This window comes from Chinchilla lanigera, unplaced genomic scaffold (genome assembly GCF_000276665.1).
Source record: "Chinchilla lanigera isolate Chin_1 unplaced genomic scaffold, ChiLan1.0 scaffold00009, whole genome shotgun sequence".
Lineage (NCBI taxonomy): Eukaryota > Metazoa > Chordata > Mammalia > Rodentia > Chinchillidae > Chinchilla > Chinchilla lanigera.
The window spans coordinates 2,146,088-2,170,046 of NW_004955410.1; the positions used below are offsets into that span (position 1 = coordinate 2,146,088).

Genomic DNA, 23,959 nt, shown 5'->3' on the forward strand with positions numbered 1-23,959 from the left:
CTCTCTCTCTCGCTCTCTCTCTCTCTGTTTCCCTTTCATTCTGCTTCCCCGGAGCCGAATGAAGCAGCAGTCAGCAGGATTAGTGTCCGCCGCCGGCTATCAGAGGAGCTCAGATAAAAGGACCTGCTTCCTAGCCACCCCTGCAGCAGCCCTGGCGAATTTTTGTTCTTTCCACACAACAGTTGTGCCTCATTATCCGGTGCCTGGCTCGATTTTTTTCTTCTTCTTCTTCTTCTTGAGGGTTTGAAGTTTCTGTGCTTCAGAGACTGTTGCCGAGGAAGAGGTGCTAGCGTTGCCGTTGGGGCGTGATCCGCTGCATTTATGAATGGGACTGACCTAGTCACCTGTTACCTCCAGTTTCCAGATTGTTTGAACTTCTCCGGCCGCACCGCGAGGGCAGGAAGGCGGCGGCCGGAGGACCCACGGCGCCTGCAGCATGGGCTGGCTGGCCGGGCTGGTCTGCATTTTCTGGGGAGCGTTCCTCTCAGCAAGAGCAAACTACGCACACGGGAAGAACAATGTGCCGAGGCTGAAATTATCCTACAAAGGTAAGTCTTGGTTTTCCTTGGATTTGGCTGGCTTTGTAATTCATCTCGCCCTCATTCCAACTCCTCCCAGCCCAGACCCTCCAACCCGGACTTAGCCTGGGAGACCTCTGTGATTATGGCGATCTTTCTGAGACCATTGAAATACTTTTTTTAAAAGAGCAGGTCTTCTGTATGCTACGTGACAATTTAAGTGCAAACAAAGAGCATTTAATCACATTTTCCGAGAGAGGGGCTGCGTGCCCAGCACATGCAGAGCTGTGTATCTTAGGACCCTATCTCCCGTTCTGTTAATTTTTCTGACTTTACTTATATTAAAATATTTTTTAAAACAGTACTAATGCAAAAATGGTTTCTTTATAGATGTGTCTGCCTGACTCGCAATAATTGGGATGATGAATTGTGTTTTCTTAGTTTTAGACGTGAAATGGTTAATCACCATCATGAATATTCAGTTTGCTCGAATCTGACAATCAGATGCTTAACATAAGCAGTAGATCGTGCTTTGCCAAGAGAATATAAACTGGAGAGAACAGACTAGCTCTTCCACAGTGTGTTATGATTGTACAAAAGACTGAGTATTTGACTAATTGGTGTCAAGCTAGCCTCTGAAACATAACGTTTCAGACCATATGCACCTCAGTGAGAACTGAGGAGACATTCCTCTCTGGTTCCCAGCCATGTGAACTTCTTTTTTGAAACAGTATAGATTTAAGAAAGAAAAAACCAACCTCATCACGTGGTACTTCATTTGGTTACAGTGTTATTATGTATGTGCTTGTTTTCAAATAAGGATTTTTGAAAGAAAATACTTATTCTATGTCTGTTTGTATAGATTTTATACACTGATGTGTAATATATCGCTAAGTTGATTCCAAAATGATGCATAAAGATGTAACTTTTATTGGCAGTAAATATTCACATCGCTTGGGTGTGATTAAATGAAGTTGAAGATTAAACAGTTTTACCTCTAGTACTTTTACTCCCAGAGGTGTTGAATTCTGAGGAGGCTCAGATTTCCAGATTGGGGGGTGGGGCAGCGAAAAGCTCCAATTATGTTAAGTTTTAAGCCTATGAAAGAAAGCTACTGAGTGTCTGCAGAGCTGTCTGTCCACTCAGCATTGTTCTTCTACCAGACATACATATTCTTTGGTTTTCACATGGTAGGAAACATCTCTTCCTGAATGTTCTGGAGTGAATGGGATCTCAAATAGAGAAGAGAGATAATGTTTTCTCCCCTTGAATTAGAAAATTAAACACCTATAACATGTGTTTATTTGAACTTAATTTGGGGATAAACATTGAATTGGAAATTTTTTGATGTATTTTCTTGGCTTTTTAATTATAAATAGGTTTTAAGCATCAAAAACTGTACTTTTATTATACAAGTTTTAAAAATTATGTAGAATCTAGTAAATATTTAATTGACTCCACTTGATAAGTGTCTTTAAATGTTTTCCAAGGTGTATAATGTTAGGCAAGTGTGTTTTCGTCACTCCTATGCTCTCATCATTCTATGCGTTCAATTTTTACTCCTTAATAAAGTGTCATCAAGCACTTCTTAGGTGGGTGGTCTGTCTTATTCAAGTTTATATTTCTAATAAGTAAGTTTAACATACACTTTAATTCTACAAGATACAAATGCCTCTATGCTAAAATTTTAGACTGACAATTTTGAAATTAGAAAAACATTTGAAAAATATACTAGAGTTAGAATTAGTTATCGCAAAGATAAATAAATTTTAAAATAAATTTAAAATTCTCAAATCAGACTTTTTAGTTGATAAGAATTTCCATTGCACCATCATAGATTATACTAATCTACTTTATGGTAAATTACAGAGGGGGCGCACATCCCGCCATGAGATAATGCTTAATTAAAAGATTCTTTTGCTGTATACACCGATAAAGCACACTGTATACACTGACAAGGTGTGTTTGACAAGATCCTCAGAGGACTCTAGTAGCAAGAGCATAATTATTCTGCTTTCATTTAAATCAATAACTGCCCCACACCTGTATGAAAATTCCATTGATTTACCAAGAGCTTTGCAGTTTGGTAAAATAAACTGTGAAGTGGATGCAGCAAGAGAGATAAAAGACATGGTCCAAGCACTTCTTCTGTGACCTCCCTCTGTCATTACCTTTGTCTCTCTTTGTACCCTTATTTTGCCAAAACGAATGCCTGGTAGCCAATTGTCAGTGGTTTGTTTCTATACTACAAGAGAGATTTTGTTTTTAAAGCTACTATTTTCTCCTCCTTAATTAGATGTCATGCACAGTTTAAACATCCCTTACATTGCCCTTAAAATATTCCAGCATGACTCCTGAAGAGCGAAATCCCTGTCAACCCTCATTTCCCATGGTCACTTGTTTTCAAAGACATGGCATTAACCTGCTCATTGCTCAGGGCCTGAGCTGAGGTTTCAGGCACTCACCACGCACACTTTTGACTGTCATCATGCCTGGTAAGAGAGGAAAGAGGTTGGATGCGTCCAATGAGAAAGAAAGAGAAAAATGCAGAGTGCAGCCTTTGTGGCCCATGTGCGTGCATGTCTCCTAAGATACCTCTTTCTTTCTAGGAATAGGGAACTCAGTAGATGTGCTCCGACCATCTGGAGAAGTGATAATATTAGAAAAATGGGGTGTGCTGGCTTTGCCTCTGAACCAACCTGATTTAGAATCCTTGTGGGGGAAGAAAATGTGAGAACTCTATAAATCTCAGCAGTCACACAGAAATTATCTCAAGAAACATTCACTCAGGCATACTGCTGCCCCCTTCAAATGTGCGCAGGGTGGCTGAGTGGCACGGTGCCCCCTCCTAACGTGACTGCCCAACTGCATCCTCTACAGAACTAGTCAAAGTTCATTTTTCTTGTGAAATGCTGGAAGATCATACAATCTGTCACTGAAGATATGTGATACAGTGAAGTCTTCAGAAAAACCTATGTGAATCACAAGAGGAAGAAAGGTTGGGGGTTTTAAACAAACAACAACTGCCTCATCATTCACTGTGATGGGTTTTTCCAGAACACTGTGTGCGTCAGCTTTGGTAGAAATCAAAGACACATGCAGATTTCAATGTGAGGGCAATCTTGTGACCCAAAGGTTAAATCAATGATTTTAACCTTCATAGGGAGGACTTCGTAAATAACGCTTAAATAACTAATAGACACATTAAAGTCTCTATATTTGCTGAAAGCTTTTTTTTTCAGAGTCAACTTACTTAATTATTCTAAAAATGATACTACAAATTAAATAAATGTTCTTATACATATCTTTCTGGTACTAGAAGACAATTTCAATTAAAATTCAGAAATAAAAATTTCATCATGCACTCTTTATATTTGCTTCAAAATTAATATGAATTACTGACTAAACTTGACTTCTATTCAACAATTTCCTTCTAACAAAGCAGTGTAAACATACTGTGTATATATGCTCATGTATGTGTATATACATTCACATGCATGTACATGTGTGAATACATGTAAATATGTACATGTTTGTGTATATGCCCACATATTGTATATGAAATGCATAATCTTCATGTTGATAAGTCTTGTTGCAAAAAGTACTTTCAGCTACCTACAGAATATGAATTACGGTTAAAAATCTTAAGAATTATTATTGGTTTAAAATGACATTTATATTTAATATATGCTATGAAAAGTTTTCATTAATATCTTTCATAGTCATAAAATAGTATAAAGTATAATTTGTCCCATATTAAAAATTCCTTCACAGGTAAAAGGAACATTTTTATGGAGAAAAGGATACATACACTTGTGCACACACACGTGTGTGCGCGTACGTGTGTGCACAGAGCAACAAAGTTAAAAATTCTGTGAAAATGTGTCTACCTACTTTGTCGCAGATCTTTGGCTTTCTGTTATTTGACATTACCTTTCCCTCTCAAATTTTGTCAACTTTGAGTCAGATTGGTTCTGAAATCATAAAATAAACAGAACAAAAGGAAAAATATTTAATCTGTTTAACTGTGCCCTTGTAAAATAAGTAAAAATGAACATAAATAAAACACAGCCGTCACAGCGCTGGTGACTCACCTCTGCCCAGCCCGGCCAGGGCAAGTGGCTGTCTCCTCTGCGTGCATCGTCAGCTTCAAGCTGTCAAGCAGACTGGCCTTAGAAATAATAATTTACACAACGTAGACGTTAGGGAGTAGGAAAATAATATTCACCCTCAACCTATAAGCTATCAACATCCAGGGCTCTCCAGCCATCACTAGCTTAAATAAATATGAATATTGAACAGATATTTTCCCAATACTAATTTTTATATTTTTCCATTTATGTGAATGATTTTCATCACAAATAATATGCTGTACCTAGATATTTAGCCAACTAAATGGTATCGAATTTCTGTGTGCTTTCTGATTTTTAATTACCACACATAAATAACAGAATTAACAAATACATTGTGATGTGGGGTCAATTATATTTAGATTCTATACTCAAATATGAAAGTAATTGAAAGGTCTTTCAGAAATAAATTAAATTTAATTAATTAATGGAGCACATATGTCCCTACTGGCAAGAACAAATGCTAAACCATTGCTTAGAGCGGGTGCTAGCCTTGGTGTGAAAACATACCTGCATTGTGGACCATGGTTTATGGCAAATTTTTAGATGTGTATCTGAGGAAACTTGTGCGTTATAGTTGTCATAAACTTTACGGTATCGGTAAATTAGGTAGTTTAAGTTCTCATCCCAAGTTTTCTCATTTAAATTTCACCAATATCTCCATATCCCATTTTGACTACAAAAGTCAAAATGCCACATCTTCACAACTTTTGAAGAATTTTAAATGTGAAGTTAGCACCATCCTAATTGAATTTATACTTGAAATTATCTAAAATCTTCCAAAGTGACCACTATTAAAATAAACTTTGGATTGATTTTTACAAGACAGTTTTCATTTACAAGAGCCTGATATTATATCTTGGAAATCTACATACTAACCTAATAAATCATCACTCTTCATCAAAATTTCATGAGCATAAATCTACAATAAAGTGATCCACTGTTGCAAGGTTGTATGTGAAATGTCCAAAACTCGTGACAGTATCAAGCTAAGCTTAACACATGCGGCCAGACATTATACTGGAAAGATCAGCAGTTGTGAGCACAGAATAGAGCAAGTATGAGTCTTGGGACTCTTGCCCCCGTCAGAAAGGTGCTGTTCACAGGGAGTGCCATGATCTGCAGTTCTATGCTTCCACTAATAGGTGGCACTAGCACTTTGTGACAGCTCTTTCATGACTGCGGAGATGGGCAGGCTGCTAGGACAAATATGCACTGAATAATGTGTGGAGGCCAAGCTTGGGCAACTGACCTGAGGCAGGAACTGTGGCATGTGTGAAAGGGAAGCTGTAGTTAGGTGAACTTGGCTGGAGATTCTGATGCACCCCTTGATACACTTACCTAAGCGTTATAAGTGAGAAACCCACAACCACATTTCAAACGGAGACATTTGATGTGAAAGGGATTTGATCTGCAAACTATAAAACAAACTGATGAGTGAAATAGTTGTATCAAGCAATTAGAATGGTGGAAGAAAAATATGCACACACACACATCTGGATGCATGTATATATAACATATAGATATAGATACATAGATATCCTAAATTGTAACTATAAATATCAGAAAGGAGTTAGCCCACCTTAGCACATTGTTACATTTTTGCCATCATTTGCAATTGGATAGTACTTCACTGAGAAAGTACTGTGCAGAACATTACAGTTGGTATATATATATATTTTTAAAGAATGACGCTTTTTAATTTGTATCTCCTTTAAAATTATTATGCTAATTAAGTACATGAAGAAATCAATAAATTTTATCTGAAGCACATAGGCAGCATGTCTCTCCTACTATCTTCTCTCACTGCCAAGATGTAAACATGGGTATAAATAGGGAATTCACACACTGTTTCCAAATTGTAACAAAGCTGGACTTTGTCAAGGCCAGGATAAGAAAATATACAATTTATACTTGAGCTTGGGAGTGGAGATAAGCAGAAGTAAAATTCTGTTGATAAATATGAAGCATGATTTGGTCTTAGTATTTTTACAAGCTTGTGGTAGCATGGAAGGACTGCAGTTGCAGGCAGTCTTCTCCCTGCTTAGCAGTCATTAAATCTGCATTTCTAAGTTTTCCTCACTTGGAAAGATATGGCTTTGTTGCCCAAACCTGAGAGCAACTTAATGTGTGCCAACAATTGTAAATATGTCACTAAATAAAGCACGGCATCACCTACCTGAGTCTTCATCAAGAAACCACCTGCAGCGGTTCCGCCACCTTCCTGAAACGCCTGCTGCAAGTCTGGGAAAGCACTTCTGTGTCGGCTTCACCTTGCAGACGGGACTGCAACGCCCTTTCCCATCTTCATTTCCAATGGCAATCACAGACCACTCACCGCTGGCTGATTCGGGGCTTTATTTGACTCACTTTTTAAATATAAAAATATGCCTATTAATAAACTATAATTCTTTTAAAATACCGGCAAATGTATAGTGAGCGAAGTAAGGACAGGTGAACTCTATGAGAGCGCTGGGAGACCGTGAGTGTGGCCCTGGACGCAATGCTGAGGCGGGAGTCGGGCCTTACTGGTACTGTACTCAGCACGTTCCCAGGGAGGACTCTAGGAACCAGGTTAGGAATTGTTTCAGTCCTTCCCACAAAACAGTTTGATTGTCCTTATTCTCTTGTGTTGCAATTCTCACAGCCAGGAAAGACAGAGAGCCCTGCTGTGAGACTAAAAGGTAACTAAAGGTACGGAAGATAACTCATGCTGTCGTTACCGCACTTGACCACTGGTGCGGAGCACACGAGTCCTCGCCATGGGACGTGAAAGTGTCATCACTGCACAACCTGAGCCGGCTCTTTTTCGTCTTCCACACTTTGGGCGGAACCCCAGCTTTCCTCTCTGACAGCTTGCTACACCTCGACATGTTGGAGCTCTCTTGCTTCCTGTCTTCCACGGGCCAAGGACAGCAATGCTTCCGGTCTCGGTGGCTTCACCTCTGAGTCAGCCTCTTCCTCCCCAGCTTCCTGCTCCATCGCTGGCTCAGGACCTCTCCAGGCCTCAGCCCCTCTCCCTGAGTCCCTGCTTTCCCAATTGAGTAGATGTGACAAGAAATAGCACAGAAATCATTAGTGAATCACAGACACACAAAGTGCACTAAAATCGTCCTTCAAGATTCTACTTAGAGTCACCTTATAATTGATCTTAAATAATTGAGGAGATGGGGGAAAATAGTAGGCTGATTTCCTCGGGCCACTCGTAGGTCTTCAGATTGATATTTGGAATATACATGAATTGAATCCATGAAGTTTAATAGACCTGGCATCTCATTGCTGAGACAAAATACCCAACACTCAAAGTTAAAGGAGGAAAAGTTTATTGTAGCTTGTGGTTTGCAGAGATTTCAGTTCATAGCTGGCTGGCTGCGAGGCAGGATAGTATGGCAGAGGGGCATCACAGAGAGAAATGGTTCATGGCAAGCAGAAGGCAGCAAGCCTGAAGAGTGAAGCAGCAGGCAACCAGCAGCAAGCAAGCACACAGCTTTTTCTGTCCTTGATATTCTATCCAGGCTACACACTCTTAGGGCAGGTAGCGCCCACATCCAGGACTGGCCTTCCCATTATCCACACTCAACTACGCCAGACGGTGTGCCACTTTAGTAATCACATACCCTGCATCCCTGCATCACACACTGTAGATAAAGCCACTTCTGAAAAAGCCCCATCTGAGACTGCCTGGGGCTTTGCGGGGACATGGAGACACAAACCATAACACCTAGCGACAGTGTGGAAATGTCAGAAAGCTACCAAGAGCACTGTCGGGCACAGATCACAGTAATTAATTGGTAGTTAAAAGTGAATCAGAAGGCCTAGTTCTAGTCCAAACCCAAGACATTCTGGCAAAACTAAAATAAACTTGTTTATAGCTGAAGTCAGACCCAAGCTATACAAGTATTTGTGGACAGTCATAATATGTGTCAGTAATCTTAACTTTTTAATCTTCATGTTTTAAATCTAGACTTGAATGGACTTTGCTCTGTTGCTACTGCCCTGCAAGAATCAGTTTAAAAGAAAGCATACTAATCAGGCTGAAGACTTATTTACAAACATCGGTCCTGCATCTCTTACTTTCCTTCTGTGTGTAAGACACACACACAGCCACACCAACCCTCTGTCACATCTCCTCAGGGAGGAAGGAAGTCCCCTAGAAGAACCCTGCAAGGTGGCTCACAGTTCCCCACAGCTTCAGGGAACTTCAAGGCAGGGGCCAGGAAAGTGCAGCTTGAACACTGAGAAGGACGAGAGAAGAACAAGTAGGCAAAACCGGTGATTTCCCCTCCTGTGAACTGCTTCTTTGTGCTGGCCTCGTATAACTTACATAGCATGAAGCAGCACCAAAGCAGCCCTGGAGACTTGCAGAATTAACACGATGTGGTCTAGGTTTGTCTGAAAACGGGGTCAAGAGGACAAGCCATGGACATCTGTGCGCACTTCCCTCCGCGGTGGTGCAGCCGCTGGGGTTGCTCCTTTCTGCCTCAGATGCCCACAGAATACATGAGCTGGTCTTGCCTCTAACCAAAAGAAATAAAGCTGAGTTTAGTTTTCCAAGGTGGAAAATGCCTTTACCATATGGTTTCAGGATGCTGGTTTCCTCTCGTTTTCCTAGTTAAGTCTCATTTATCCCACTGTGTCATTTATTTAATTCCGCAGTGAGTTGTGGAAAGAGCGGTTCCTATTTTACAAGCGGGCTTGTCACTAACCTGGAGTTGTGCGTGGGGCCACGCACGGGGTGTCAGGAAATAAACCGCTCCTTAATGTGTGTTTCTGCACATCCACTTAGCTTTAAAGGGACAATCATATATTGCATGCACATTTTGTTTGTTTGTTTTCCGGTACTGTGAATCGAACTCATGACCTTGCGCTTGCCAGGCAGGCACTGTGCCACTGAGCTAAATCCCCAGCCCTCATGCACATATTTTAATCCACTAGGTACTTTGTTATCATTCAAGTTATTCCCCTGGCTCACTTTATACAAAGTTTCAGACCAGGTGGGCTGGTGGGCACCTGGGACATCCTACACGGGGCGAAGATGCTGGCTCACTGCCTCTCCCAGCCTCCACCGACAAGGGCCCTTTCTGGAACCCCTGTACTTGCAGCGCTGTATCTGGATGAGACACACATACTTGGTGGGTGTGTTTTGCTGTAAATTTTGTGATGCACCCATCACACTCAAAGGCAAAAAAAGCTGCAATCTGCTGCTTTCTAAGTCAGATGATTGATTTGGAATCACAGAGCAAGAGATGACAGTCCTCCGAGCACAGGCCTAGGGTGCAGGGCTTGGGGGAGGTCATCTGCTGTGTCTTGGGGGTGGGGGGTCTCAGCAGCTCAGGGCGGGGTGTGGCCCTGTCTCTGGTGACCTTTCCCAGGCGCTTCCTGTCGCTCCAGCAGGCTACCCCGTGCCCTGTCTCCTCTTCTTGGTCTGGACACAGTACCCCATGACATCCCCGTCTCAGCGCCCGCGCCTGGGCACAGCGTGTGTGCAGACTCCGCTCCCCCAGGCGCTCTCCTTCTGCCCGCCCAGGTGTGAAACGCAGAGCTCTGCAGCGGAAAGGCTCCGCCGCTCCCCTGGGAGGCACACATCTCCCGGTCACGTGTTCTTGGCCCAGTCGAAAAACCTCATTCCTTTAAGGCCACACTTTTGAAAACAAAATCCCGTTAATTCTGCCTTGGGGGAATGGGAACGTTTTCAGACCTTAAACATTTTCGAGAAACCTTTTTTGGCACGTCAATCTACAGCACAGAGGAAAAAGATGACAACTTTTTAATGAGGCAGTCTTGCTGCTTGAAGTTTGCACTCATATGTAGACCCTGCCTCTGGAGTCTCTCAACAGTCCGCCCTCTTCTCTCTGCCTGGCCAAGACAGCGCTGTCCCTGCCTGCCTGGCCCTGCCACAGTCCTGGAGACCGCCTCTTCTCCATCTCTGCTGGCTTCGGTTCCTTCAGAAACCCAGAGTCTGACTGTGTCTTTAAGTGAGAACTTATACCTTCTTCTGATTCAAGCTTGAAGGCCTGGACAGAAGCCAGCAATGGACCGAATGGGTGTAGGGCCAGGTGTGCTGGGGGCCAAGTGCTCCTGGGGGGAGGGCGAGGCTGGATGAGGAGGTTCATATATATGAGAGACAAGCAAGCGGGGGACACGCCGCGGGGGCTGCAGGTGCAGCCTGAGGCAGGGCAGCACAGACAGTGAGTTTGGCTTCACTCTGTGTAGAGGAGGCCAGGGGCTGGGAGAAGAGACAGGCTGTGACCCCAAGAGCACCCCAGCACAGGGCCCCCTTCTCCAGCACTTCCATGCTCCGGGCAGGTCACGGACATCATCCCTTCTCCAGCACTTCCATGCTCCGGGCAGGTCACAGACACCATCCTCCTGTGTAAACCTGCTTCTGAAGGTCTCTTCCCCTCGCCATCTGAAGAGGGACATGATGACAAACACCTTCCAGCTCCTGTCCTGAGGAAACGCCAGCCACCCAGAAGAGGCTGTCCACTTCCGAACATCACCTGTGCCCTGTGTCGTTTGACTTTTCCAGGCCAGTGAGCCCTGTGCGTGACCCGCAGCTCTCGGCCGAGAGTCAAGGAGGGGGTGGGGGCTGAAGGCACAGGTCCACCGGGGATGAGCACATGCACGGCCCCGTGTGATGGGAAGGTTTGTGCCACAACAGAGCAAGTATTTGATTGGAAGAAATATTGTGTAAGGCTGCAGGAATAATCCAAATGTGGACAAAGGGTTGACTTTTCAAAGAGGGGTTATTTAGTCGGAACCTTAGCAGAGATATGACAAAACCTCTAGAGTGTAAGGCTGGGTGCCCCATGGAGTCGGATGGGTTTAGAATCCAGAAACCGGGAATTTGCCTGTGGGTCTTGAGTTCTCCGAGCTGTTGATCATCGTGCAAAGCTCTCACACTGCTTCCAGTCCTACTGGGCTTCAGATGACAGCCTGGGCTTCTGACCATGTGGACAAATCACTTTTCTTTACTTACATAAAACTATGCGATCATGAGTCCAGTGAATGCATGTCCTGTACTAAAAGCTGAGGATCAAGAGAGAAATTTTAAAAGCCAACAACTGATTGTGATTTAGGGTATAACTGTTTACGTGGAATATTCTATATCACATACTAAGTCCTCCAAGCTTATTTATGTTTATGGTACAGTGTACTTTCAGAAATTTTAATCAGGAAACTTATATGCACTTTCCTCTGTCCAGATATCACAGCCCTGCTTACGAAAGATACCATAGCTGACTGTTTTCCCTTGCCCTTCCTTTACTAACTCTGTGGTGTGAGTTGATAATGGTTTTTTAAGTCATTATTTTCTTCTGGGCCGGTGTGGGGAGATTGACCCCGGTCTGCCTTGATAAGACCGCAGGCTGTGTGCACACAGCCCCTATTCCTCCCACCCACGGCTTGCCGGGCTGTCATAGGCTGGCCCCGGCCAGGGTGCTTTTGGGTTCACTGTGCTGTCTTCCCATTCAGCCGTCTCAGAGTTTGGTTTCCTAAGGGGCCGACTGATCTCGGAACTGAGCCCTCCTCTCTGCCCTCCCACCCTCCCTGGCAGGCAGCACTCAAGAGTGTGTCAGCACCACGAAAGGGGCCCAGGGCCTTAAGGAAGCCTCTCGGGCGCCCGCGAGGTGCTTGTCATCGTGCGCTCGGGTCCCAGCTCTGTGCAGAGCAGAACAGCGATTGTGCGCGCGTCTCTGATCTCTGTAGTCTAAGTAGACTCCATTCAAGAAGGGATGTCAGCGATGCCACAGCCCTCTGTTTCTCTGGGACAGGCCTCAGTGTCCCCTGTTGAGCTGTGCACCCTGACACTGTTGCGGAGGGCACTCACCCATGCACAAGGGCCCCATGGTCCACAGGTCCTGCCGGCCTCTTACGTCCAAGTTAGTTTTCCTTATATGTGGAGATAGTGGTTGAAGGTGTCTCGTGAACCACATTTATTGCCTTTCCATATTTCCAAAATAATGGCACTTGACTTTAAAAATGTTAACACTTCTTCAGTAAGCTTATATTATTTGGTAGCATGTGGAAAATTGTTCAGCGTTATCAAGTGGTAAGTCAGGCCGTGATGGTGTTCTAGGGCCCACTGTTGGCCTACTGAAACCAATGGGGTTTTCAAATTCAGCAACTGAAGTAAAATTTTAATCAGAACAATGGGAACCTTGGTGCTGTGAAGAACACCTTGGGTCACCTTTGGTGCATCCTGGGTGTGGGTGCTTAGCATGGTGTTATCGTTCCAGCATTAAATTCCCGTTCTCTCATGAGAAGAGAATAGCTACCTGCGAGGGCCACCCTAGGATAGAGACAATAGGGGTATAAGAGACCTGATCAGTGCTGACTCACAAGAGATAGCCACTTGCTACTAATTTCTGAGGCAGACTAGCAATCGCACACATTATGGATTCATGCTCAGCAGTACTGGATCTGCACCTACTCCTTCTCTGACAATTAGGTGTATTGTGAAGCAGAATAGTTGTCATATCTGTGATGTGCTGCTTTCTGAGATACAGCGTAATAATGTATATCTTCAAACATGGAAAGTTTGTCAGCATCAACTAGCCACTGAAGACAGGAGGAGGCTTTATAAAAAAGACAATGTTTCAAGTTAACAATCGGTGACAAAAATAACAGAGTTGAATATTAGAGTTTTCAGTCCTTTCTCCACATTTAGTTGAAGCAAACATCTTGACCATACATCTATCATTTGACATATTTTTAGGTGAAATTTCAGTGGAGTACACGTACAAAGCGCTAATCATAGGGGTGAAAGGCAACCTGACGCATGAGTCTTTGGGCTGTGAATATTGAGACATCAAGCAAGGAAGCACCTGTTTGTGAAGGAAAGGGTTGGCTGCATCTCATAGGTCACAAGTTCCAATTCATGTTTTCAACATGAACTAGAGTCAGTCATTAAAATTCAGGAAAAATAGCCAGGAAATGACTAGCTTTATTTGCTCCTGAACTTACAACATATCCTCTCAAATGGCGTAATGGTTGCCTTGAATATTATTTTGTTATGACTTGCTCCATGAAGACACAACATCCTTCATGACAACTTAAGGAGCTTTGAATCCACATAGGAATTAGCACAATATTCCTTTCTAATATGTGCCCGAGTCTGAACGAAGCATTGTAGACACAAGGTCTGAGTCTTTCTGACCAGTCCTACCAACCACCTGTGCTCACAAATAGCTTATTTGCAGGAAAGGATATTCAGTCACTCAAGAAAATAAACTTGCAAGCTGAAGCTAGTAAAGAGAATGTGGAGAACATGCTGAGGGTAACTTAATGGGGCTTTTGTCTAACAGAAGACACAGAGAAGCCAGGCTGGGAAATCTAGACATTGTTAGAAAAGAGGTAAAACTAACCACAGTTGGCTTTTAAAGGATTTTTTTTCTGGAAGACAGAATTCTTTTTAAAAACACTTTATGCACCAGCATGAATAAATTTCTGAGGTACTCTAGACAAAGATGAATTTTATTTCATTGTGGCTTTAGTTGTATTACAATGCTCATAAACTATTTTACCTTATGCCAGACATGTGGAAGCAATCAGTGTATGTAAATGATATGTGAAGGTGAGGTACAGTTTTAGCTTAAAAACTTAGACTGTCTGTGGTTGTAAATTATAACCACATCACAAAGAACAACTTTCCTTTTAATAGTAACTTAAATGTAAAAATAATCAGTGATGAATTCATAAAACTACTAGTGTTTTCTTAGGAAAGTCCAATAAATGTAAAATATAGTACTACTTCTTGCTGTCACATTAGGCTTAGGACACAAAATTCAAAGGCAATTTTTTTTGAAGGAATTGTTAAAATGGAAGTAGTCAAAGTTAGACATGATCACATCTGTCTATCTCTGAAAAACTTTCATGAAGGGTAGTCTGAATAGTGGTTTAGACTATCGTTTATTAAAATAAATGATTTCTTTCTTTTTACCTTTTAGCATGGTAAATTTGGTTTTTGCATATAATACACCTTTTCTACTATATATATGTGTGTTTCCAAATGTTTCATAACATTTCATAAATTGTGAACATATAACCTGAGTCAAATCTTGAAAAGGAAGTAGATATAATAAAAATAAATGTTTTCCTTTCTTTACAATCATAACAATGAATCTTTTAGCTTCAATATGATGGTGCTGTGCCCCTTTTAAAATATTTTTATAAGCTGCTATATGTAAAGCCGGATATTAAAGTAACACAAATTCTAAGTAGTGTTACTAGACATGAACACATATACACACATGAATTTGACGGAGGAAAGAAAACAGCAAATAAAATAAATCATAAGTGAATAACCATTATCTTGCCATTTTTTTAATACAGAAAAAGCATAAGGTTATATTTTGTTAGATTGAAGTCAAGTTTATTGTACTGCCAATTTGCTCATAAAAAAACAAAAAAATAAAGCATAAGACATCACTCTTTAATGTATTTACCTGAGATCCAAGAAGTAGGTAGTTATGAGCAACTAAATGGAATTTGCCAGTATTCAAAGAAAAAGCAGCCTTCCGACATAGGATGACGGGAAGACCCTGAGCGGGAGGCGCTGTCCCCATGTGTTCCACCCTCGACACCAGTCAGACACTTGACAGCTGAGTGTGCTGTCCTGCTCATTTCTTAAAATTTATTTTTAAGGAGAGAATTATTTCTAGTCTACTAGACAAATGCCAGTGGCCAGTGGAGTTCATCCCTTGAAGTGATGGTAGAGGAAAGGGAGGAGAGAAAGAGTGACCAGCAAAAAGGGGCTGAGTGGACAGCAGCAATGAACACACCGCCTGGGACAGTGTGGGAGGACGTCTTCCCTCGGGCCGCATGCATGCGTGCCTGTGCGCACGCATTCATGCATGTGCCTGCGAGGTTTGGGGCTGCAGTGGGAGTGCAAGCTCTGCCGTAACTCTGACATTGTCACACTCCAGCTTCTTTACAAAGTATTCTTTCACTCATTCGCCAAGTTTTCTTTTAGATCTTCAAAATTCATTTCAAAGGAACAAATATTCCTAAGTGCAATTACCACCGTAATGACCGCTGAGAAGAAAAACATAGCTGGGTGGACCCCAGGTTCTCCAGAACTTCACAGCCTGGCTCCAAGAAGGCAGAGCCCTGGGATCCAGCCAGCCGTTCCATCACCACATGCAGAGCAGGATGCTGTGCAGCCAGCAGGGGCAGCGGCCTGCCAAGCAGGCCGTGGGTGCTACTGAGCTGAGGAAAACAGGTTCTAAGGAAGCTGGGGCTCACCCGGGCCTGTCAGGACGTGGGAAGTTTTGCACGCAGGAGAGGAGAAGGGCTCTCTACTGTGGACAGCAGGTTTCAGGGTGTGCAGTGTATCCAAGAGGCAGCATATCAATCTACCTTGTCTGGAAAGAGTGGCAGACCCTGAGGATTATGGAGGCCCATTCTAGAAAGCCGGGGACCTTCATGGTCAAGGACTCTTAATCTCTAACCATCTCTCTAGTGAACGGTGATACAGTGTGTGGCCACACAACTTATGGAAGAGATGCCGCTGATACTGCGTTCTCCGGACCTCACAGAGCTGCTGTTCAGTGGGTACAGTAGTGAGGAAAGACAACCAAGCACACGTTCTGGGGCCAGTGCGCAGGGTGAGCAGTCCCACAAAGGGCAGTGAGGGTTCTGACAGCTGGGCAGCACAGTGGGGCAGAGATGGGGAAGTCCTGTGTGAGAAGATGCATCTGAAGTGGGCTTCACAGAGCTCCGGGCAGCCACGGAGGTGAGCAGGGAGGCGGTCATCCCAGGTGAAGGAAGGGGAAACAACCCAAAGCGGGCCAGGCTGTGTCCAGGACACCTCCTGAAACACCTGCTCTACCCCTTTGCCTGCACTCGATTGAAAATGCTGCGTCAGATTAGCTCAGGTACTGAACGAACAACCATCACAGCTAACTGGACTTCTCTGAGCTCATGATGTCGCTGCCAAAGAGACACCCTGTTCTCTCTTTCCATTTTAACTCCCAATGAGATGATTAAATAACCCATGAAACTGTCATAGAGTTATTTTAATTGATATATCTGAGTATGTATTAGGGACAAGGCATCAAGTTCCGAACCACAAATGAGTTCAAATCACGACAGCAGTAGAGTTAGAAGCGCAGTCTTAGCAAGCAGAGGAAACGCCGCTGAAGCCTGGCAGTAGCTGTCTGTGGACAGTGGACCTGGACCTCACATATGCTAAAGGGAGATGTTCCGTGTGAGTGGGGGCCGTAACCACTTTGTGGGCAGCCGGCTGGATTACCTGGGACTTAGTGTGCTTTAAAATGTGTGGTCAGTGCACACGGAGCAGGGAACAAATTGCCCGGCCTGGCAGGAGCTCGGTACATAGTATTCGGCATTAGTAGCGGAGCGGGTAGTTTGCAGTGGGAGAAGTGAGGCAAGGTGAGAAGTGCGCAGGGTGGTGAGTGCAGTGGGAGAGGGAAAGCCGCTCTTCCTCAGGAAGGAGCTGGGCGCTGAGGGGTGGACGCACACTGTAGCTTCAGTCCTCAGTGAGATCGAGATAATGACAGCAATTAGGTAACACAGAAAACAGCGCCGGTGAGGAGAAAGACTTTCACTGCTACGTGCTGGCACTGTAGGAACCATTCTGCTCAGCGACTCTTTTCAGTCAGTGTGGCTACGTCTGGTGACACAGACACTAATTACCGCCGGTGAGTTTCCGTCACCCTCCTCGTCCTCTGACAAGGTTTGGATGAACAGTGACACAGCCCAGAGGTACACAATAGGCGCGAGTTGGAGGAGCACAGAGAAGAGGCGTTCTAGCAGTTACAGCTCACAATAGAGTTGTTTGACAGAGTGATTTACACAGAAGTTGATCAAGACGCAAACTAAGTAAATCAAACCCAAACAGTAGAAACAGATGCCATGAGACCAGCTTGGGAATGGGAAAACTTTGTTTAAAAGTCAGTCAATGAACACAAGTTTTCTTACATCGCTTTTTCATTTGGCATTAGGAAGAAGTTTAAATTCCAAAATTATTTTGACTTTTGTAGAGACTATTGAATCAGTGCGTAAATAATAAGCAAATGGTCACTTTACAAAATGTGAATATATGTACCTTGCATATATCACTTATAAAAAAACCTCAGTGGTCACCCTCATTGAACGATAACCTGTTGCCATGGTCACATTATATTTTGTGCAGTGTTGAAGTTGTGCTTCCAATGTGTGTGCTATTTTGCTTCCAGGAAGAGATCAGAAGATGGCATTTTACCTTACGTGCCAGTAATGAGGACAGGCTTTAGCTAACAACTGAGGTGATGGTGGCAAACCTATGGCACATGTGCCACAGAGGGCTGTTTGTATCATTGATAGCTCTAGAAGGTTCGCCATCGGTAGACTAAGGAGTCAACCTCATATCATAATCAAAATGCACAGCCCATTGATGGAACCAAACACAGACAGCTCAGTCAGCCCCGCTTTCTTGTAACGCGTCCTCTGGTGGATGACGAAGGAGGACATGCTTGATGCGTCTGCATATGATCTTCTTTCCATTCATCTCCCAATGTGCAGTTCCAACTGCATTCCACAGGAGTATGTGGCTATGTTTCCAACCATTTTCACTTACACGACTCATGGAAAAGAATGAGCTTTTTTGAAAGAAAATGTTTCATCAGATCCTTTGTATTTTTTGAGGTAGCATACTCTTAACTTTTCCTTGCATGTCCTAGTAAGAGAAGACCATTTTGAAAACTCAGTAGCACCAGGACAGTTGCCAGTCTTAAGCCTCAAGGCTGGACATCCCACTCAGTGGTGCAGGACACACTGCAGGTGCCAGTTCTCCGACTTCCGCAGTCAGTCCTCTCTTCTGCCAAAACCGAATGCTGCACACACTGAGCTTCACACTTGCTGTGGGGATAAATGACTTGACTGAATCCTCTGAATTATTTACTTGCATCCAAGTCATTGCTTCCAGCTCACGGACTGACACTGTTACAGTGACGTGGGAGTGGGAGTGACGAGGGGTGCCGGCGTGCTCCCAGTCAGACCTCCAAGTTTTGCTAAACACACAATGGAATATTTTAACCATCTTACACTCTATCCCTAAATCTTAGATTTCAAGCTGCTCGCTTAGTCTACAATACTGCTTTTCTGTTAATTTTAGAATTCAAAGCCACTGCTCCGGAGCCTGACATGAATCTGTTACCCTCATGGTTTCCCACGCCATCGTCCATAAATATGTTCACATATCTCAGAAGATAATAAATGATGCTTTCTTTTTTGATAGGTACACATCAAACCGATGGTGTGTTTTCCATTAAACACAGGAAGAGAGAACCATTTGTGGTAGAAATCCCAATAGAAAACATATTTATACCTCTCTGATCTTTATTTCAGCCCAGACAACTTTTTGATTTGTTTGATTCTCTTCAAAGTTCTTAAAATCCACACTAATTGGGACCTTTATTTAAATTGTTTCAGCAATTTACAATACACCACAAAATAACCTCTTCATATTCATTTTGTACCAAGATTTGTATCTACTGAAATATAAGAACTGCATCTCAAACAATTTTTAAAAAATCCAAGAAACAAGATATTATATTATTAGAAAAAGCAAAACACTAAAGAGAGAATTATATTTTGGGCAAGCAAACAAGTGAGCAATTGCATACCTAAGCTGCAGTATATTTACTGTTTTCCATGCCAAATAAAATGATAGGGGTGCTGTGAAAATTTAATGCTTGTTAGTGTTGGTGAATCACTGTGGCCATAAATAAAAACTGCTATAAAACTTCAGAGCATTCTTTTGTGGGACAAGAAAGGTTCACATAAGGTTTACTCCTGTGCATGCTTGTGGATATTTTGGGTTCACAGAAAAAATTTTTGTAGTTTGTATTCACCTGATACAAGGTTTGTCAGACTTTTTTGTTTAAAATAATGGATGTAGTTTCCCAGGAAGAAAAGGAAGAAATAAAAAGATTGCTCTAGGCTTCACACCCAAACACTTGTCAGTGCTCATGCAGACTGCAAAGCCCATCCGTCTGAGGGCTTCCTGTCCTCCTTGAAGACACGCTGATGATCCTTAAACAAATGACTGGAAAGTGTTCACAAGAAAATTCCAGTTTTTAACCCCAGAACCACTGTCCCAAATAACACAGATCCCCAAGCTTCAGCAGCCTGGGTGCTTCTAGTTACGAGCCCTCCTTACCCCAACGGGTATCAGATGCTCTGCGAGCCCAGGTGCACAGGGCACAGGGACGTTCCCAGTATGGGCGAAGCCAACTTGAGACCGGTCTTTCCCTTCATATTGTACTGAGGATGACTGACATGTCTCACTGCTGACACACTGTCCCTTGAAATAAAACTCTAAAACAGTTGCCTTTAAAATGGTATTTAAAATAGAGCTCCTGTATTTCTGTTATGGTAATCATGATGATAAAAATAGTAGCATTAATCACCATTTAATGAATATTATTTACTAGCCAGGAACAGTGCTAAATTTTTGTGTAATCCATCCCTTGTAAGATTACACAACCCACAGGGAGTGGACATTATGTCCCATGACGTGGCAGATGAGTACACCAAGGCACGTACAGAAACGGGTACGAGGGGAGGAACAGAACGTCCATGTCTTTTGGGCTTCACAGCCCTTGCTTTTAACCACTGTCCAGTCTGAGTGTCCAATTCTGGACAGTTAGCAAATCGGGAGAGATGAGCATTCAAAGGTCCCACCGTGCATAGCTATCATGGTAGAGAAACGACCTTTTACAAAAATTGTAAAATCACAGAGGCTTGACATGCTGTGCCATACCTTCTCACCCTCAGGTTTAAGGTGCTGAACATTTCAGAGAATAGTTTTTCCCCAAGAAGTTATCGAAAGTTTGTTTTACTTTTCTGAAGTTAAAACACACACAGATTCTTAAAACTTTTTGTGAAAGTACAATCTTTTCTAAGCACATACCCAGTCTACATAGAAACAGTGAGCAATCGGGACCACAGAAGAAGACACATTCCAAGCTAGATTTTCATGCATTCTATTTTCTCTACTTAGAAAATGACATGTATTTCCATAAGACCATTATTATCCTATAAGAATGTTTTTGAAGTGAATTATAATGTATAGATTTTCTCAGTAGTGCATAGCTAATCATATGCCATTACATAATTAAGTTCATTTGAAACAGCAAAAGTAATACACAGAAGTGAGTTTTCCCGAGCAAAATCCTGGTCCCTGTTTGTTGATGATGCCATGATTACAGACTTCAAGGGAGCCGTGTTCAAAGCCCGAGTGCAGTTTCTGGTGATGTCTGGCTAGCACTGAAACAGCACAAAGCCTCTGCGTTCTACACAGTTACAATCAAAACCGTGCATTCCTTCCTAATATCCAAACACTTGCAGCATTACTGGCAACTTGGATCTGGTTCACGTAAATGCTTCCAAGTTTTGGCAAAATTTTTGTCAGATTAAGAAACTTAGAGACTAGAGTCAGCTGAGTTATCCTATTTCACTTGCTGTGTTAAAGAAATTAATTCTCAGCATAAAGGAAAAGGGCGGTCCTTGTGACATGTTAAGAATCTCATCAACCTTTTGAGAAGAAAGGGGAAAACTGCATTTAGATAATACTAGTATTCGACTCCTACAGTAAGTCCTGGGTTCTTCTGTTTACAGAGAGGATGGGTTGTGGAATTATTAAACAATAGGCTGTATTTTTGTTTTTAATTTGGTGCTTTAACTTAAAAATTGCCCTCAGTGTGGACCAGATCAGCAGTTGGAATGCTCTGTGGTGAGCATTCAAGCCCCTGCCTGGAGTGTCATGAACCCAGGAAGGGAGCCAGGACCTTGTTAGGAAACCACTGCTGCAAGATTGCAGGGTTTCTGGACTCAGGCTCTGGTTTGTGCTGGGGGATTTCAGACGCCCTGTCCTCCGGTGCTCTTCGAGGAAGTCCTGCTGGGTTTCCATCTGACTGCTGAGGCGCCTCTCTCCCAGCCTCCTTCCTCCTTCCTCGTCCTCAGCACAGAGACCCTGTCATCTCCACGCCAGCGTCTCCATGGTAGTGAAGTCTGTGTGACGACGTCTTTCCAATAAACTCAACAGCAGCTGTCAGAAGAGCTGTCAGCGATAGGAAGAGGCTTCGGTGGGACATTCTTACCTTACTTCTCTTTGGTGATCAGAAAGACAAAAATAGGCCAAGCAAGAGAAACTTTTCATGGTGTACTGAAAACCTAAAATATTAATAGCTATACTTTCTCTCCAACAAAACAATTGCTTCTCACTATACTTTCACTGTGAAAATATAGCTATAATGTTTTGAGAGAAATAAAATCTTATTCTTCCCCTTATCATGGGTGGCATAGTAGTGTCCAGCATTCCCTCATCAAAATGATGACTGCTTCTGCTCCCGCAGAACTCTCTCAGGAACATAGCTTAATAAATAAATACGAACCTTCTACTAGAGAGACTGCTAGCGCTCTGGTGAATAAATGATGCTTGGTTTAATACCTGCCCAAAAAACCAAAACGAATGAGATAAATCAGAGTCGGCCACCTATAGTCTAGCGGCTATCTCCACCTACTCCCTGGTTTTGCACAGCCTGTGGGTCAAAGATTTTGCCTACTTAAATGAGGAAAGGCCCTCAAGAGAAGAAGGGTATTTTATGACCTGGTCAAGGAATGAAATGAAAATCAAATTTCAGTTCTACAAATAAAATCTTCTAGAAAAGTTGTATGTGTTCTCTTGCTGGGAATATACCTACATGCTCATCTGAACATTGCCTTTTGACTTGCTGGCCAAAACGTGTTTAGGAAAAGTTTGCACATGGTCAGACTAAACGACACCTGGAGATGACTGAGATGGTCACTTTGCTCTTTCAGAGATCAAAAATGAATTTACCAGGGACCAATGACGCACAGAAGTTGCATGTTCAGAGTGGATGTATCGTTCACTCAGTCCATGGGCAAATTCACATTCAAATTTTAAAAATGGTAGCTGTGAGATTTGAGAAAGCATAATAAATATTTGCTTCTGAGCCTTTAGCCTGCTTCCACTACCACTGAACTTACAGAACAATGGCTTTCCTTTTTTAAAAGTAGCCTGATATGGATTAAATTGTTAATCTCATAATATAGCAAGTCTAGGAAAATTCAGAATGATCAAGTGTTTATTTTTGCTCAATATTTAATTAATTTTTTTTAAAAAATAAAGGTCTTTAGAAGAATTAACATTAAAATAATTTGGCCTGGTAATAATATGCTGTGTTTTGTTGTCAAAGCAGCTAATGTATAAAAATTATAGTTTCTTCATTGATATGTGTCTCATTTTTATACATCTTATATGTAACCACTGTTAGCTCTTCAAGACATTGTTATGCTTAGATCATAAAATAACAGAAGAGATACCAAAATCTACATGAAATTATTTTTCCATATCATTCTAAATTGAGATCTTTGCTATTATTTTGAAAAGAATGATTTTTCCAGCGGTTTTGTGTACTGGAAGGAAGAGTTCTCTCTGAAGTTTTTCAGGACAAAAATATTAATTTACACGTTTTCACTTAACTTATCTACACAGAACAGCTTCAGCTATTTCTAAATTTTATTAATCCCTCGGATCTGAATACTCAGATTGCTAATGAGGAAGTGCGAATCTCTCGCCGTGCTCCAGCCCAAGCAGGAAGATGTGATTTATGTGCTTCAGGAAGCTGTTGCAGAAAGCAACCCTTCTCCTTCCCGGGATGCATTATTTTAACACTGGTTCGTCTCACTTGAAACAGAATCATCTGTTCACTTTGTTGAAAATGTTCTGTTGCTTCAGAAATAAGCAGTGTGTTGACTGTGAGCTCTAATGCAGGGAGCGGCTCCGGGGAAGGGAGCTCCACTCTGTAATTCAGTGCCATCGTGTATCCCCTCACCGGCAGCTCGGTTTCTTTCTTTCGCCATCTGTTCTTTCTGTCTTTATTCTCTGCCAAAATTCGGTACAACTCAATGAGCAAAGCTGAGCGGCTCCATAACCCAACCATATTGGGATTATTTTGCTCACAATACACTGACCTACTTCTTACTCCGGTCCAGTTTAATGAGGTAAGCCCTCTGTTGGTAAAGATGCACATTCACTAAACTGTAAACATGAAGTGAGTGTTATAAAAGCAGCCAAAATGTTATTGTTTCAACAGTCAGGGTTTTAAGATGGCAACACTTGGCAGACAGAACGCCGCACACTGTCTGCTTACAGCGCGGGAATCCCTTCGTTCAGCCAGAGCTTTGCGTGTAGATCAGTTCTGCACATTCGAGGAGACCCGCCGATGAAAAACGTACATTTGTGAAAAGTCTGAAAACATTCTCAGATATTTTAATATGCGG

At 42.6% G+C, this 23,959-nt stretch overlaps 1 protein-coding gene across 1 annotated transcript in view; it reads left to right on the top strand.

The window, feature by feature from the left end:
* Positions 1-23,959, top strand: part of Sema3a (sema domain, immunoglobulin domain (Ig), short basic domain, secreted, (semaphorin) 3A) — a gene marked incomplete at its 5' end in the record, with an annotated part of 198,255 nt that continues 174,296 nt past the window's right edge. Inside the window, 1 exon segment of the mRNA XM_005377190.2 lies at positions 1-548. Coding sequence (XP_005377247.1) covers positions 437-548 — 112 coding nt within the window.